This window comes from Panthera uncia (genome assembly GCF_023721935.1).
Source record: "Panthera uncia isolate 11264 chromosome A1 unlocalized genomic scaffold, Puncia_PCG_1.0 HiC_scaffold_17, whole genome shotgun sequence".
NCBI lineage: Eukaryota > Metazoa > Chordata > Mammalia > Carnivora > Felidae > Panthera > Panthera uncia.
This window is the reverse complement of record NW_026057577.1, coordinates 40,042,804-40,057,980: the sequence shown is the minus strand read 5'-3', so window position 1 is coordinate 40,057,980 and position 15,177 is coordinate 40,042,804. Positions and strand designations below refer to the sequence as shown.

The window sequence follows — 15,177 nt, the reverse complement described above, 5'->3', positions numbered from 1 at the left end:
TAAAAGAATGGTCTATATTTATTTTTCCATTGTTTGTCTTCTATTGACTCTCAATTCTTTTTTTTTTTTAATTCAAGGTAGTTAACATACAGTATAGTCTTGACTTCAGAAGTAGAACCCAGTGATTGATCTCTTACATATGACAACCAATGCTCATCCCAACAAGTGCCCTTCTTAATGTCCATCACCCATTCACCCCATCCTCCCATCCACTTCCTCTCCAGCAACCCTCAGTTTGTTCTCTGTATTTAAGAGTCTTTTATGGTTTGCCTCCCTCTCTATTTTTATCTTATTTTTCCTTCCCTTCCCCATGATTATCTATTGTGTTTCTCAAATTTCACATAGGAGTAAAATCATACAACATCTGTCTATGATTGACTTATTTCGCTTAGCATACTCTCTAGTCCCATCCACATTGTTGCAAATGGCAAGATTTCATTCTTTTTTTATCACAGAGTAGTATTCCAGTGTGTGTGTGTGTGTGTGTGTGTGTGTGTGTGTGTGTGTGTGTATACACCGCCTCTTCTTTAATCCATTCATCAGTCACTGGACATTTGGGCCCTTTTCGTAATTTGGCTATTGTTGATAGCACTGCTATAAACGTTGGGGTGCACATGCCCCTCAAATCAGCAGTTTTGTATCCTTTGGATAAATACCTAATAGTGCAATTGCTGGGTCATAGGGTAGTTCTGTTTTTAATTTTTTGGCTTTCAATTCTTTATAATTTGAGTTCCCTACCTACCTCTTTGGTAAAACCAGTCTCACAGAGGAGTTCAGTGGCCACTTGACTCTTGAAATTCCCCTAACCTAAGGTCCAAATCTCCTCTATCTAGAATTCTTTAATCTCAGTCTTTGCTGACTCTTCTTTATTTCTCATGAAAATAAAGAGAAAAATATTTTGGCAGTTGTGTATTTTTAAGAATTCATTCTCATTTCACATGAACGGTTTATTATATTCCTGAAACTCTTTTCCTTTAGATCTACTATATTTGGAAAGGATTTTTTATGTTAATAAATCAGAAATACGTGTTTATTTGTTCATGATACTTAGAAATGTGTCTAGAGTCAGGTAATCTGATGTATAGAAAATATCCTGTTTTGCACATTTACTGGTTCTAACATTTCTCTGTGTTTCTTCTCTTACTAGATTGCTCCAGATCATGTAGTTCCAGCTCCAGAAGAGTGCTATGTATATAGTCCATTGGGTTCTGCTTATAAACTCCAAAGTTACACTGAAGGATATGGTAAAAACACCAGTTTAGTAACCATGTGAGTAAACTTAATTTTTGGAGCATTACTTAAACTATAAATAAATGAAAATTACTGGTTATTTTAATTTTTGTCTTAATTAAGATATTTGAATAGTTAAACTCCTTATTTTTACTGCTGTTACTCTGTGTTTTCAGTTTTATGATTTGGAATACCATGATGGGAACATCTATACTAAGTATTCCTTGGGGCATGAAACAGGTAATATAATTTTTCAGCATGCTTTTTGCCTGAATTTTTTTCTCTTCATATTGTAAGCTTTATAATAAAGGTTTTAATAAATCTACGTAAAATTTATTAAAGAAAATAGGTAATTATACTTAATTTTACATTGTCAGGTTTTTATCATAATTGTTTAAAGTAACATAATATGGTTGCATATGAATTTATTCTAACATGATATATGTTCTTTTTGTGTTTTTAAACAGGCTGGCTTTACTACTGGAATGTGTGTCATCATGCTGATGGGCATTTTAACACTTTATTGCTGCTATAGAGTAGTGAAATCACGAGCTATGATATGTAAGAGTTTGCCATGATAAAAATAGAGTAGCTATTTGGGTATTAATAAGTATTTCCTGTTACAGTAGATCATTAATGTGTACATTCCATGTGTGTGTTAACTATTTTGTGCCTAAAGATTTACTTGTCTTATTCATAGCGTTCAGCTGAACTGATAAGTCAGTGAATTAGTGACTGCCTTTAAATTCAGAGAGGTTTGTAATTCTTTGCAGAATGCATTTACTTTGGTGCTAATTTCCTCATAAGAATAATTTTAAAGGTCATCTTTTAAAAATAAAGTCTTTTTCAGAACTAAATTGAGAATTCTATGATTCTTAACAGTTAATGGTAACTTTTGATCTATCCCTACCAAGAGATCTAAATGTTGGAATTCCTTAAAACTAGAAACTGTAACTAGAAAAATATGAAAATATGAACGTGTCCTTTGTAGTGAATTTGCAAAGTTTATTTATACGTTGCCTCTATTCATCTATAAATTCTGGATCAGAGAAATACCATTTTACATTGTTTTAAAATAGTTTAGGACTGAAATAGACATATATTGTTTCAGTGAATCTTAGCAATTCTAAGTCAAGGGACCAGATTTTGCCTTCAATTTTTTTTGGTGGGGAGGGGGTCTCTTAAGCACTGGTATATTTTCTCTTAATTTTATTTATTTATCCCAATCCCATTTATCCACAAGTCTCTTGGTGTTCTTATAGATCTGCTAAGTGCTATATATGACGTAAGCATTAGCCTTTTGGCTGTTATTTCATGTCAATTTCTTTTCCATTCAACAATTTAATGGCTTTAGTGTTATATAAGTTTGTTTATATCTGCCTGTCTTTTCCATTGTAATTTCTTTCTTCATTTGATAGAAAAGGGTAACCTTTCAGTGTCTGTTTTTACATTGTCTTCTAACTTTTCTGTTATTTAATTTTTTAATTCTTAGCTCAATTGTCTGAAATTATCATGTGGTATAAAGTATGACTCAGGAAAATTTTATTCCATACTGTTATTTAAGTATGACAAATATTACTAGATAATATCTTCTGACTCTCACTGATGATTTTGTCTAGCCTTGATTTATCATTTGTTTTTATTAATTATATGATACTATAATCTATTTCTTATATTATCTATACTGTTTCATTGATCTATATTTCTTTTTTATGTGTTCTGTAGTTTTTTAAGTTTTTTATATGTTTTATTTATTTTTGAGAGAGTGAGAGGCAGAGCATGAGCAGGGGAGGGGCAGAAAGAGAGGAAGACACAGAATCCAAAGCAGGTACCAGGCTCTGAACTGTCACCACAGGGCCTGATGTGGGGCTTAAACTCATGAACTGCATGATCATGACTTGAGCTGAGGTCAGACGCTCAACCAACTGAACCACTCAGGCGCCCCTTAATTTTTTTTTTAATGTTTATTTATTTTTGAGAGGGAGAGTGAGAGAGAGAGCATGCACGAGTGGGGGAAGGGCAGAGAAGAGTCAGAGGATCCAAAGCGGGCTCTGTACTGGCAGACAGAGCTCAGTATGGGGCTCAAACACACAAAGCGTGAGATCATGACCTGAGCTGAAGTTGGATGCTTAACTGACTAAGCCATCCAGGTGCCCCTGTTCTATAATGTTTTTATATGATTTAATATCTAATATTTGGTGGTGGAATATTCTTAATATTTTGTTAAATATTTTGAGTTAATTGAGGGAACACAAATTATGATTATGGGATATATGATTAACATCTAATTTTATTCTTTCTTTTATGTTTATCTAGCATCAGTGGATACCACTACCTGGGAATATCCAGATGTCTGCAGATATTATTTTGGCTCCTTTGGACAGTGGTCAAGTCTCCTTTTCTCTTTGGTGTCTCTTATTGGAGCAATGATAGTTTATTGGGTGCTTATGTCTAATTTTCTTTTTAATACTGGAAAGTTTATTTTTAGTAAGTATCTATATCTTTAACATTAGTTACTTTTAGATACAGTAACTACTGAAATGTTTTAGTTTCAGCCTTAAATTCTGGACTTGGGATAAATAAAGCAAAAAGTCATTTTGTAATTCTGAAAAATATAGTTGATTCAGTTTGTTTTAATATCACAGATATACTTTTTATCCATTTATGAACTGTATATATATTTGTGCTTTCTATGTAAAAAGGATAAGGGATCTTTTTTGCCCCCTAGGTACAAATTTTTTCCCCCTTGGGAGCAATATTTTTTCCACTGAAAAAACATGATCTATGCTTATATCCACTCTGCACCCCAATTAATTACTATCTTATATACAATTCTCTTTTTTACATAGAATTTAAATTCATAGAAACACGTAAATCTTAGCCGTATAATTTTGACAAATGAGTACATCCATGTAACCCACACCCCCTTCATGAAACCATTCCATCTTCCTAGAAAGTAGTGATAATATTTTTTTATTATAAAAATTCAAGTTATTTGTTGCTATTATAAAAGAACATAACTAATTTTTAGATGTTTATCTTGAATCTAGCAGATGTGTTGAACTCTTACTGATGCTAATTTTGTAGATTCACTTTGGATTTTCTGTTAAGATAGTTACCTCCTCCATGAGTAATGAAAACTTCCTAGCCAGTTATTACTTTCTAAGTGATTCATATGTGTATACATACATTTGTATTTATGTATGCCATACCCTTATATTTATATATGTATATACATACAAACACATACAACATATATATGTGTATATATATGTATATGCACATATATATAGACATACTTATCTTTTTCAAAGTGTAAAGTTGTATAGATGCAGTGCTGGTAGACATCCTTATATTGTTCCTGTGGAAATCTTTCTGATGTCTCACCATTAAATATTATGTTTGTTGTGGGATATTGGTTACACCCTTTAGCAACTTAAAGATATTGCTGCCTATTATTTTCTTAAGCAGTTTTATTCATGTGTGTTGGATTTTATCAGATGCTCAATAATCTTGAGATCATCATAAAACTCTTCTTTAAATTGTTAATATGGTGAATTAAATGAATACATTTTGTAGTATTTAAGTCATTCTTAATATTCTGTTATAAACTTAGTTTAACAGTCATGATGTATGTTTTTTAATTGCTTACTGGATTCAGTTTACTTTTGAAAGGAGTGTGGCTACTGTTTTATTTAGGACCTTTGTGTCTTTTCACAAGAGGTATTACCCTGTGTGTGTGTGTACCTGTGTGTGTGTGTGTGTGTATTTTTTTTTTTTTTTCTTTTCTCACACTGTCCTTGTTGAGACTTAGGGCTGCTGTAAAAATTACCGTGAACTTTTTGGCTTAAAACAAGAGAAATTTATTCTCTCAGAGTCCTGGCAACCAGAAGTCCAAAACTGAAGTGTCACTAGGGCTCCACTCCCTTTGAAGCCTTTAGGGAAAGCTCCTTCCTTGCCTCTCCTAGCTTCTGGTGAAGAAGCCATAAAATTCATTTATGGCTTACCCTAACCAATACAACCTTATCATCACTTGATTATATCTGCAAAGACCCTGTTTCCAAATAAGATCACATTCTAAGGTTCCTATGGGCATGGATTTGGGGGGGAGACTCTTCAACCTAGTATACTCGGTATCAGGGTTTTACTAGCCTTATTTAAGTCTTTGGCATCACGATGTATATAAAGATTGATAACTTCCAATCTTATCACTAATAACCCTTGAAGATTGCATAAAAACCTAGAGCACTAAACTCCTCCTTTTATCTTGAGAAGCATACAGTGGAAGTGAAGATGAATAATTCACATACTTTACTTTATGACCTGAAAATCTAATCCAACATTTTTATCATCACTTTTTAATGCTTATTAAGATTATAAAAAATTAATATCAAACAGAATAAAGTAACAAGAAAACACATTCTTTACCCATTCTCTCATTAACTATAGAATAATATGAATGCTCAGATATCTGCATATGCTTTTGACTTTGCTACTTCCTTTGGTGTAATTTAGTGGTTCTTGTGAGTAATAATTACTGTATAACCGTCAGTCTATAAAAGCATGTAGTATACTTTCTAAAAACTTTAAGTGGTTCTCCTGATAATCTTGGCTATTATAAGTGTTGGTTTTCCCCTTCTTTATATAAGGTGTAACTATACTTACATATAAATTAGTGTGGGTAAAAGAAAACAGTTGTACAGTTTGATTCCAGGGCTTTAACTAAATTCTGATTTGTGGCTAGATTTTTTTTTTTTTTTTAATCCTCAATCATGTGAAAATTTTCCATAGTGAGAACTCTGAAGTCAATGGCATCATTACTGTAAGTACAGAAAGCTGACAAAGGCAAAGCTGTGTTAACAATGAAGCAGTCTTGGTTCCTTGTACTAGGTATATTACCCCATGCTAGATCTTAAAAGATTTTTATAGATCAAAGATTTTAGAGGGTGATTGGTTTAACAGCTTTTATTTGGTATTAAAATGTATTTTTTTCTCTAATTTTTAGATTTTATTCATCACATTAATGACACAGATGCTGTACTGAGTACCAATGATAGCAACCCGGGTAAGTAGCTTAGAATTTGAAGCTTAGCTTGTTTTTGTTTTGTTTTGTTTTGTTTTTAATGTTTGTTTATTTTTGATTGAGAGAGTGACAGAGAAAAAGAGGGAAAGTACACGCATAAGTGAGGGAGGGGCAGAGAAAAAAGGGGACAGATGATCTGAAGTGGCTCCGACCTGACAGCAGAGAGCCTGATGTGGTGCTCAAACTCATGAACCGCTGCCAGATCATGGCCTGAGCTTAACCAGCTGAGCCACCCATGTGCCCCTGTTTTGTTGTTTTAAGTTTATTTATTTATTTTGAGAGTGAGAGGGAGTAGGGGAAGGGGAGAGAGAATCCCAAACAGGTTCCATGCTCAGCATGGATCCCAACATGAGGCTTGAGATCACAACTGTGAGATCATGACCTGAACCAGTATCAAGAGTCAGATGCTTAACCGACTGAGCCACCCAGGCGCCCCTTAGCTTGTTTTGTTTTGTTTTGTTTTTAATTTTCTACTTCACTTCAAAACGTATTTAAGGTAGAATATATTGCTTTATCTTAGGTAAATAATTAATGTAATATCATTATCATTATGTTAACTGAGCCACTATTAAATTTTCAGCAACTGGTGTCTTTATAAAAAAACACACTCCATAAAACGTTGTGTTAATGTAAGCTAAACAAGGTTGAGTTCATATTATGCAATTCACAATTGTAACTAACATCTATAAAATCCATATTTGCCTATAAATAGTCAATACTTGTTTTTAAGAGCCTCTATCTCTGCTAATTGTTTCAGAAGTCTAAAAGCATAGTTCTCAGTGTGTTAACTTTTTTAGTTGTTTATTGTATTAGTTACTAATATTTAAGATACACAAAACTGTATGCTACAGAATAATTAATTTCCTGATGAACAAAGGTTAGTAAATACAGAAAAATAAACTGAAGGCTTAGCAAAAATATCTTAATTTCTTGGAAAAGTTTCCTTCAATTAATTTATTTACAATAAATCTTTGTAGCATGTGGATTTATCCATGATGGCAGTCACAGGGAAGGTGAATAACAAAGCTATGATAACCTTGTTAACAGTCTCACTGTTAAACTTGTACATCACCTAAGGCTTTTATGTATTTAGATTTCAGAGATACCAAATTGATATAATTTTTTTAAAGTTTTTATTTATTTTGAGAGAGAGAGAGAGAGAGAGAGGAAGAAAGAGAGAATCCTAAGCAGGCTCCATGCTGTCAGCACAGGGCTCGAACTCACAAACTGTGAGATCATGACCTAAGCAAAATCCAGAGATGGATGCTTAACTGACTGATCCACCCAGGAGCCCCCAAGATGATAACATTTTGATGGATGAATGCATTGATCTCTGAGAAGACAGTTCATTCAATATATATTTTTTAAGCCTGTGTCAGGAACTGTTCTAGACTTTGGGGATGTAGGAGACAGGCAAAAGTCTCTCTCATGAAGCAACCATTTCAGTATTTACTATTCAGTATCTTACTTTGCTCTTTAATTAAACCTATTAACCTGTATTTTGTTAACACTAGCAAATGAGTGAGTGAAGTACCAGCTTTTTTCTGGACACGCACACACACCTTTGAATAATTATCCTAAAATATTTTGGTATAATTTTAAAATCTCTTCATACACTGATGATTTCAAGAACACCATCAGCAAAGTCAATTTACTTTGCATAGTGGTATGTTGATACTAGCACTTGCTGATTCATCTGCTTATTTTGAAGAATGTATTAAATAGTAAGAGTATGAAATAGTCCATCTCAGTTAATATAAAATTACAGCTGGCAATTTTGGATACTTACTGTGTAGCAGGCATTAGTCTAAATGTTGTACAGTACCTCTTTGCTTCACTCTCTAGATGCAGAAACCAAGGAAGGCACAGAGAAACTAATGACTTGCCCAAGGTTACATAAGTATTAAGTGACAGAGTCACGGTTCATTATTTAGTCAATTTATCTCCATAGCCTGTGCTTTTTACCACTGTAATTACTAGCACAAGAAAAATTCAAGTTAATTTACTTCTGTCCAGACATAACAGAGAAAAATACATGTTGAAATGCTAAGTAGGGACAATGGGTGCCTCAGCAGTTGAGCATCCAACTTTGGCTCAGGTAATGATCTCACAGTTCATGAGTTTGAGCCCCACATTGGGCTCCCTGCTGTCAGCACAGAGTCTGCTTCGGATCCTTTGTCCCCCTCTCTAGGCCTCTCCCCAGCTGTGCTGTTCCTCTCTCTCTCAAAAATAAAATAAACATTAAAAAAAAATAAAAATGCTGACTAAGCAAGAAAACTAAGTGGCTTTGTGGCATGCCAAGAAACAGATAGAGAATAAAATTAAAAACAGAACTTAAAATGAACGTATCGTTTTCTCTTTGACTAGTAATGAGTATGAATGTTGCTCAGTAGGAGTATTTTTCACCAGCATTAAGAGTTCTTTTAAAAAGAGCTGATTATTAAGAAAAGTACTATTGTGAAAATAGAAACACAGAATGATGTGTATTGCCTCTCCTTAACAAAAGAAATTACCATTTGAAGATCAGTGTTAGGAAAAATGTTTTACTCAATTCCCACTTCTCTGGATATCATCTAGGCTCTTAGGCTGCTGTAAAATGTGATAAACTTACGGAAGAATTATCCCAGATTGCTGGAATTCAAGGATTCTTAAGCCATAACCAACAATTCAGTGTTGGAAATACTGTGTCAGCTGTTTCAATGATGTCCACTTTTTATTCCAACCCGATAGATTTTGTTAAAAGAAACTTGCTCTTTGGCCTTTGTGTGGGTTATTAACATAAAAGTAACAAATCACCCTGAATATTTCTTACATCATTGTATAAATGAGATCAAATACCATTCATCCCAAAATTTTCTCTCTGGCAATGGAACCAAAGGATAGTTGGTGGGATATTTTATAGCTTCCCATAAAAATTAAGGATATACCTCAGAATTGTCTAAGATTCTACCACCTTTAATTGTTTGCAGATAAAAGAGTCCTATCCTATATCTAAATATAACCCTCCATTTTTTCCAGAAAGGGGAAACAATATTCATGAGACAAGTTGAGGTTGGTAGAACAAGTGTCAGTCTTTTGGGATACTCATTGTCTGTTCTTTGTGGTCTTCTCTTATCTGATGCTTTCCTGTTGCAGTGATTTGTCCAAGTGCTGGGAGTGGTGGCCACCCTGACAATGGCTCTATGATTTTCTATGCCAATGACACGGGACTGCAGCAGTTTGAAAAGTGGTGGAATAAGTCTAAGACAGTGCCCTTTTACCTCATAGGGCTCCTGCTGCCACTGCTCAATTTCAAATCTCCTTCATTTTTTTCAAAATTTAATATCCTAGGTAAGCCAAGGCATTGTGTTATAGAGCTTCTGTGTAGTGGAGTACATGTTGGATTCTGTGGATGCAGTCTGGCTGGGGAGTTACCCACCAGGCCTGTTCATCTATGTTCAATTTGTTCATTTGTATGTTACCCTGCTTTTTGGTTTTCTTTGTGGAGTTTGGCACAGAGGAAAATGTAGATGACCATTTTAAGTCCATGTTCTTTTTTTTAAAGAAGAGTTACTGGATTTCCTGTTCTATCCTTACTGAAACACTATTCCTCGTTTCTTCTGTGGGTACAATTAGAGGAAACATTAAGATTTCAGGAGGAGAGATCCATACTGGATATTATAGGAATTCTCAATCCTAAGGATTGGAATCATTAGAACTTACTAAGGGAGGTTATGGAATATTTTTTTCCTACAGTTTCTATTTAAGAGTATAGCACAGAATTACCACCTTCCGACCTGGGATATCATTTTTTATCTAACTCAACCTGCCCAGCTTTATTCTGCTTTTGCCATCCTCCTCAGTGCTTTCTCTCTACTGGAGAGAAAAGGCCTCTTTAAAGGAAGAGACTTCTTACTGTGAGCCCTGTTTTACGGAAATTTCTGAAATCACTGAAGAAATTTCAGAAATTTTAGCATCGTTAAAGGAATGTTTTCACTTTTTTTTTTTTTTTTTTTTTTTTTTTTTTTTTTTTTTGCAGCACTTTTGCAACACTGAGCTTTTAGACGGCGAAAGGAACCCCTAATGAAAGCTTAGATCTGGTTAGCTAAAGACAAGGATAACATTCATAAAAAATTGATAACCCCAAATAAACCATAGGATTTCACCTCCTCCCTATAGATCTGATCTCCTGGTAGGCCCTAGAGTATAAAATAATTAGATTACTCATCACATCAAGGAGCTAGCTTTTTGAGTTTCAGAAAACCAAAGTAGGAGGTAAGGGTATTTTTCTATACCTCTCTGTCTCACAATAGGATTCACTGCAAGACTGCCATAGACACCCACAGAGAATTAAAAGTTGTGGTTATATAAGCTTTGGCCTCTTGTTTTTATTCTTTCTGAATCAGCTAATCTGCAAACCCAGAGTAGCTCATTTGTGGTTTCCTGATTTGCTTGCCGACTTTCCTATGGAACAGATCTTTAAAAGTTGGCATATAAATTTATAGAAATATTTGCTAAACAATCACAAAACTTGTAACCAGGTTGATTATTTTCCACCTCCTTAAGGATATTTTGCTTTTGCCCTTTTTCTTGATACTCTCCCTTTTAAAACTGTAGCTTCTTTACAGAAATTTTTATCTAATTCTTAAAGAAAGAAACCTACTTGAATTTCCTGACTCTACTCCATAATGACTGGATTTAACTCCTTAAAGGAATAATTCTTTAACTTCTAGATTACCAGAAGCTGTGAATGTCCACCTCACCCTGTGTATAAATACCTATGAGTAGAATCTGTAATCTTTTCATCTAATAGGTAGTACTGCCTAGTTGAAACCTTATCCAGATACGACATCAGAGTGTTCATGGATTATTTGGCTTATCACCTTTCTCAAATAGGTTTATAATCCACAGTCACTACTTTTCTTTCTCTACTTTCTTACCATCTTTCAGTAAATACTGTGGCAGACTTTTCCTGCTTATTGACTATCTCTGATATTTCCAATACAAAGAATAAGAGTCAGTTTGATGTTGGTTTTTTCTCCTGTGTAACCATACAGTTTTGTAATGAATTCTTTGCATGTATCCTCTACTTAACTCATAAATAAGTTAGACAGTCTTGGCTTCTTCAGTATATGAGCTACCTTCATCTAGTTCTTAGGCCCACTATATAATGTTTTGCTTTGTTTTCTGAAAACTCACATAGCTTGTTTCTGTTCTTTAGATCACACCTGGGTTTTAGTGGGCATAATCCATGAAGGTAATAATTTTCCAAACTTTGCTGAGAATATAGAAACAAAGCTTAATTTTAAAATAGTCTGTAAAATACACAAAAATGATCAATGGTTTCTGAATTTTTTCTCACAGGCACAGTATCTGTTCTCTATTTGATTTTCCTTGTCACCTTGAAGGCCATTCGCTTGGGATTTCATTTGGAATTTCATTGGTTTATGCAAACAGAATATTTTGTACCAGGTGAGCTGTTTTGGTCAAATAAAGAATCAGTAAATTACAAAAAAATGTGACCTTTAGTTAACTATTGTTAAAGTATTGCTATCATAAAACAAATAGTGGTATTTTTTGAACAAGCACTGTTTATCAATGCATAATATTAAGCTAAAAACAGGGGTACAGTTGAAATATCTCTGCTTTTCTTTTAGTTAGGAGTAACCAGGGTCTGTTGTCCTTTCTGCTTTAGAATTGAAGTTCACTGAAGTTATAATGCAATTGAAAAATCAAGAACTCATTTTCTAGACTTTTCTGTGAAAGTACACCCTTAGAATTTCAGAGATTTAGAACCTGGTCAGTGTTAATATATGTAGATAATACTCTTCATTAACATCATTGTTCTCCTCATGGTTTTTTTTAAATTGTTTTTCAGGCTAATTGAGATGATAATTTTAAGTGTTCCCTCCCTCCTTTTTTCTCTCATGGTTATAAATTGGGAATTTCTTAAGTCACTCAAATTTAGAGGATTAGGAAGCAATGAATGGATAATGCTAAATGAGAGAACAGATTAAAAAATAGAAGTGAGTATTATACTAGTCTCCTGGAAACTAATGAAGAGAAAGTAGTACAAAATCCCCTTGTTTAGGGGCACCTGGGTGGCTCAGTCGGTTAAGCAGCTGACTTCAGCTCAGGTCATGATCTCACGGTCCGTGAGTTCGAGCCCCGCGTCGGGCTCTGTGCTGACCGCTCAGAGCCTGGAGCCTGTTTCAGATTCTGTGTCTCCCTCTCTCTCTGCCCCTCCCCTGTTCATGCTCTGTCTCTCTCTGTCTCAAAAATAAATAAATGTTAAAAAAAAAAAAAAATCCCCTTGTTTAGAGAGACTGCTTTCTTTCCATTCTTCACCTGTTAATTCAGGCAGTCTAGAATTCAAATTTATTTAGTATCTGATGTTACTCTCTAAAGTCAGCAATTATAATTGTCTACCACTCATTCTATTTCTCTTGCTACAACATTCCTGGGTTTTCCAGGTGTATTGAGTTGGTATTTGTTGAAAGTTGTTTGTTATGGTTACTTGTTTTCAGATCATCTTGGTGCATTAGCTTTGATTTTTTTATTTCTATAAGAAGTTCATAAGTCAGTGTCAATTTGGGATAAAGGAAATATTGGATCTTGAAAGGCATCCTTCTCTTTCAGTTTGTATTTAAAATTGAACACAGATGAAAATGGCAACATTGAGCTAGTGCTTCCATTCATTGATAAAAATAGTCCAGGATGTTTTTTTCTAAAATTAGATCCATACTGATTTATAGTAAGAGTCTTAGTGATAAATGTTTCTGCTAATGATAGGACATGAGAGAAATATGAATGAAAAAAAGAGAGTATAAATATTTAGAAGATGAAAAGGAGAACATATTTAAAAAGAGGTTAAGCCATTTATTTCACTTTTTTTTTTTTTTTTGAGAGAGAGAGAGAGAGAGAGAATGAATGGGGAGAGGGAGAGAGAGAAAGAATCTCAAGCAGGTTCCACACTCAGTGTAGAGCGTGACCCAGGGCTCTATCCCACAACCCTGGGATCGTGACCCAAGCCGAATCAAGAGTCGGACACGTAACCAACTGAGCCACCCAGACATCCCTCACTTAATTTCACTTTTAAATGCTATGAAGGGAGAATCATGAGGATTAAAGAGGCTTGTGTTAATATTTATGGTCCTGAAACTGGTTACTTTATCATGATTGAAGAATTTCTTAGGAATGAAAATATAGCATAAATCTTTTTCAGTAAATCCTAATTTAATTAAGAGTCAGGGAACTTTGGAGGGTATGACTCTTTACTGTCCTGATGAAGAATTCACATAAACTTGTATTCTGATTCAATCTTTATTTATATACTTTTGTTACTTAAAATTCCTTTCTTAATTTAGTGGATCCCATTACTCTTCTTCCTAGGTAATTAGAAAATAATGAGAAAAAAAAAATCTCCTTATGTATTTCATCCCATCCTGCCTGCCTCCAAGACTTTATTTCTGTAGTTATCCCTTCTGTCTTTTTAATCATGTATCATCAAAATTTTCCTTTACTCAATTATTCCTATCAGAATATAAATCTGTCTTTCAGTCTAAAAACAAAAGCTCATACGACCCTGCATTCCCCTCTAGCTGTTGTTTCCCTTTAAAGAAAAACTCTTTGAAAGAGTTTTCTGTGCTGTTTCTACTTCTCCTTCCATTTTGCCTTGAACTCATGTCTGTTAGGCTTTTGCCCCAGTCACTCCACTGACAACCAATAACTCCTTCTCTTCCTGCTCAACCTATCAGTAGCATGGGCACATTTGGTCACTGCTTCCATCTTGAAACGTTTTCTATACTTAACCTCTAAAACCCCATTTTCTCTTGATTCTTCTACATGACCACTCTTTCTCATATTTCTGACCGGTGAATTACGGAGTTATCCAGGGTTTTACTCAAGCCTCTTTTATCTCTACTCTTATTCTCTAAGTAATAGCATGTAGTCACCTGGCTTTATATATTGTCTATATGATGACTAGTCCCAATTTTATATCTCTAGCCCAGATCTCTCCCCTGAGATCCATACTCAAATACCTACCTGCCCCTTCTACATCTCCCCTTGGATGTCCACTGGGTATCTCAAATTGAAATTTATGAAAAACAAATACTTGTTTTATTCCTCATCCACCCCCATCCCTCCAACCTGCTTAACCTGCTCTCCCTGGTTTCTGTATTTCAGAAAGTTGTAGCTCCAGTTTTCCACTTGCTCAGGCCCAAAACTTTGGAGTCATACTTGACTGTTCTTTTTTTTTCCCCACCCTACATGTCTGCAAAGCATGTCAGCTGTACTTTTAAAATAAATCGAGGGCGCCTGGGTGGCTCAGTCGGTTAAGCGGCCGACTTTGGCTCAGGTCATGATCTTGCGGTCTGTGAGTTCGAGCCCCGCGTCGGGCTCTTTGCTGACAGCTCAGAGCCTGGAGCCTGTTTCAGATTCTGTGTCTGACTCTCCCCCGTTCATGCTCTGTCTCTCTCTGTCTCAAAAATAAATAAACGTTAAAAAATAAAATAAAATAAATCGAGAATCTGACTACTTCTTTTTTTTTTTTAACGTTTATTCCTTTTTGAGAGACAGAGACGGAATGTGAGGGAGGAGGGGCAGAGAGAGAGACAGAGACAGAATCTGAAGCAGGCTCCAGGCTCCGAGCTGTCAGCACAGCTGTGCGGGGCTCGAGCCCACAAATTGTGAGACCATGACCTGAGCCAAAGTCAGACGCCCAACCAACTGAGCCATCCAGGTGCCCTGGAGAATCTGACTACTTCTTACCCTTTCCACCAAAAAGAATTGTGTCAAGATGCTAATTTCTCATCTGGATTTTTATAGTAGCCTCTTAACTAGTCTCACCCTTTCTACTCTGTCTCCCCTTCAGTAGTCTTGTT

The 15,177-nt window shown here is 34.9% G+C and overlaps 1 protein-coding gene across 8 annotated transcripts in view; it reads left to right on the top strand.

Annotated features, from left to right (window-relative positions):
- SLC38A9 (solute carrier family 38 member 9) overlaps window positions 1-15,177 on the top strand; it is a 78,322-nt gene that overhangs the window by 38,860 nt on the left and 24,285 nt on the right. For 7 of the 8 annotated variants that reach the window (XM_049649455.1, XM_049649457.1, XM_049649456.1 and 4 more), the window contains 7 exons: window positions 1,148-1,269; window positions 1,407-1,470; window positions 1,698-1,791; window positions 3,547-3,717; window positions 6,236-6,295; window positions 9,449-9,643; window positions 11,657-11,764. In XM_049649455.1, coding sequence (XP_049505412.1) covers window positions 1,148-1,269; window positions 1,407-1,470; window positions 1,698-1,791; window positions 3,547-3,717; window positions 6,236-6,295; window positions 9,449-9,643; window positions 11,657-11,764 — 814 coding nt within the window. The remainder of the gene's footprint in view (window positions 1-1,147; window positions 1,270-1,406; window positions 1,471-1,697; window positions 1,792-3,546; window positions 3,718-6,235; window positions 6,296-9,448; window positions 9,644-11,656; window positions 11,765-15,177) is intronic. The other variant, XM_049649462.1, reaches the window with a different exon arrangement.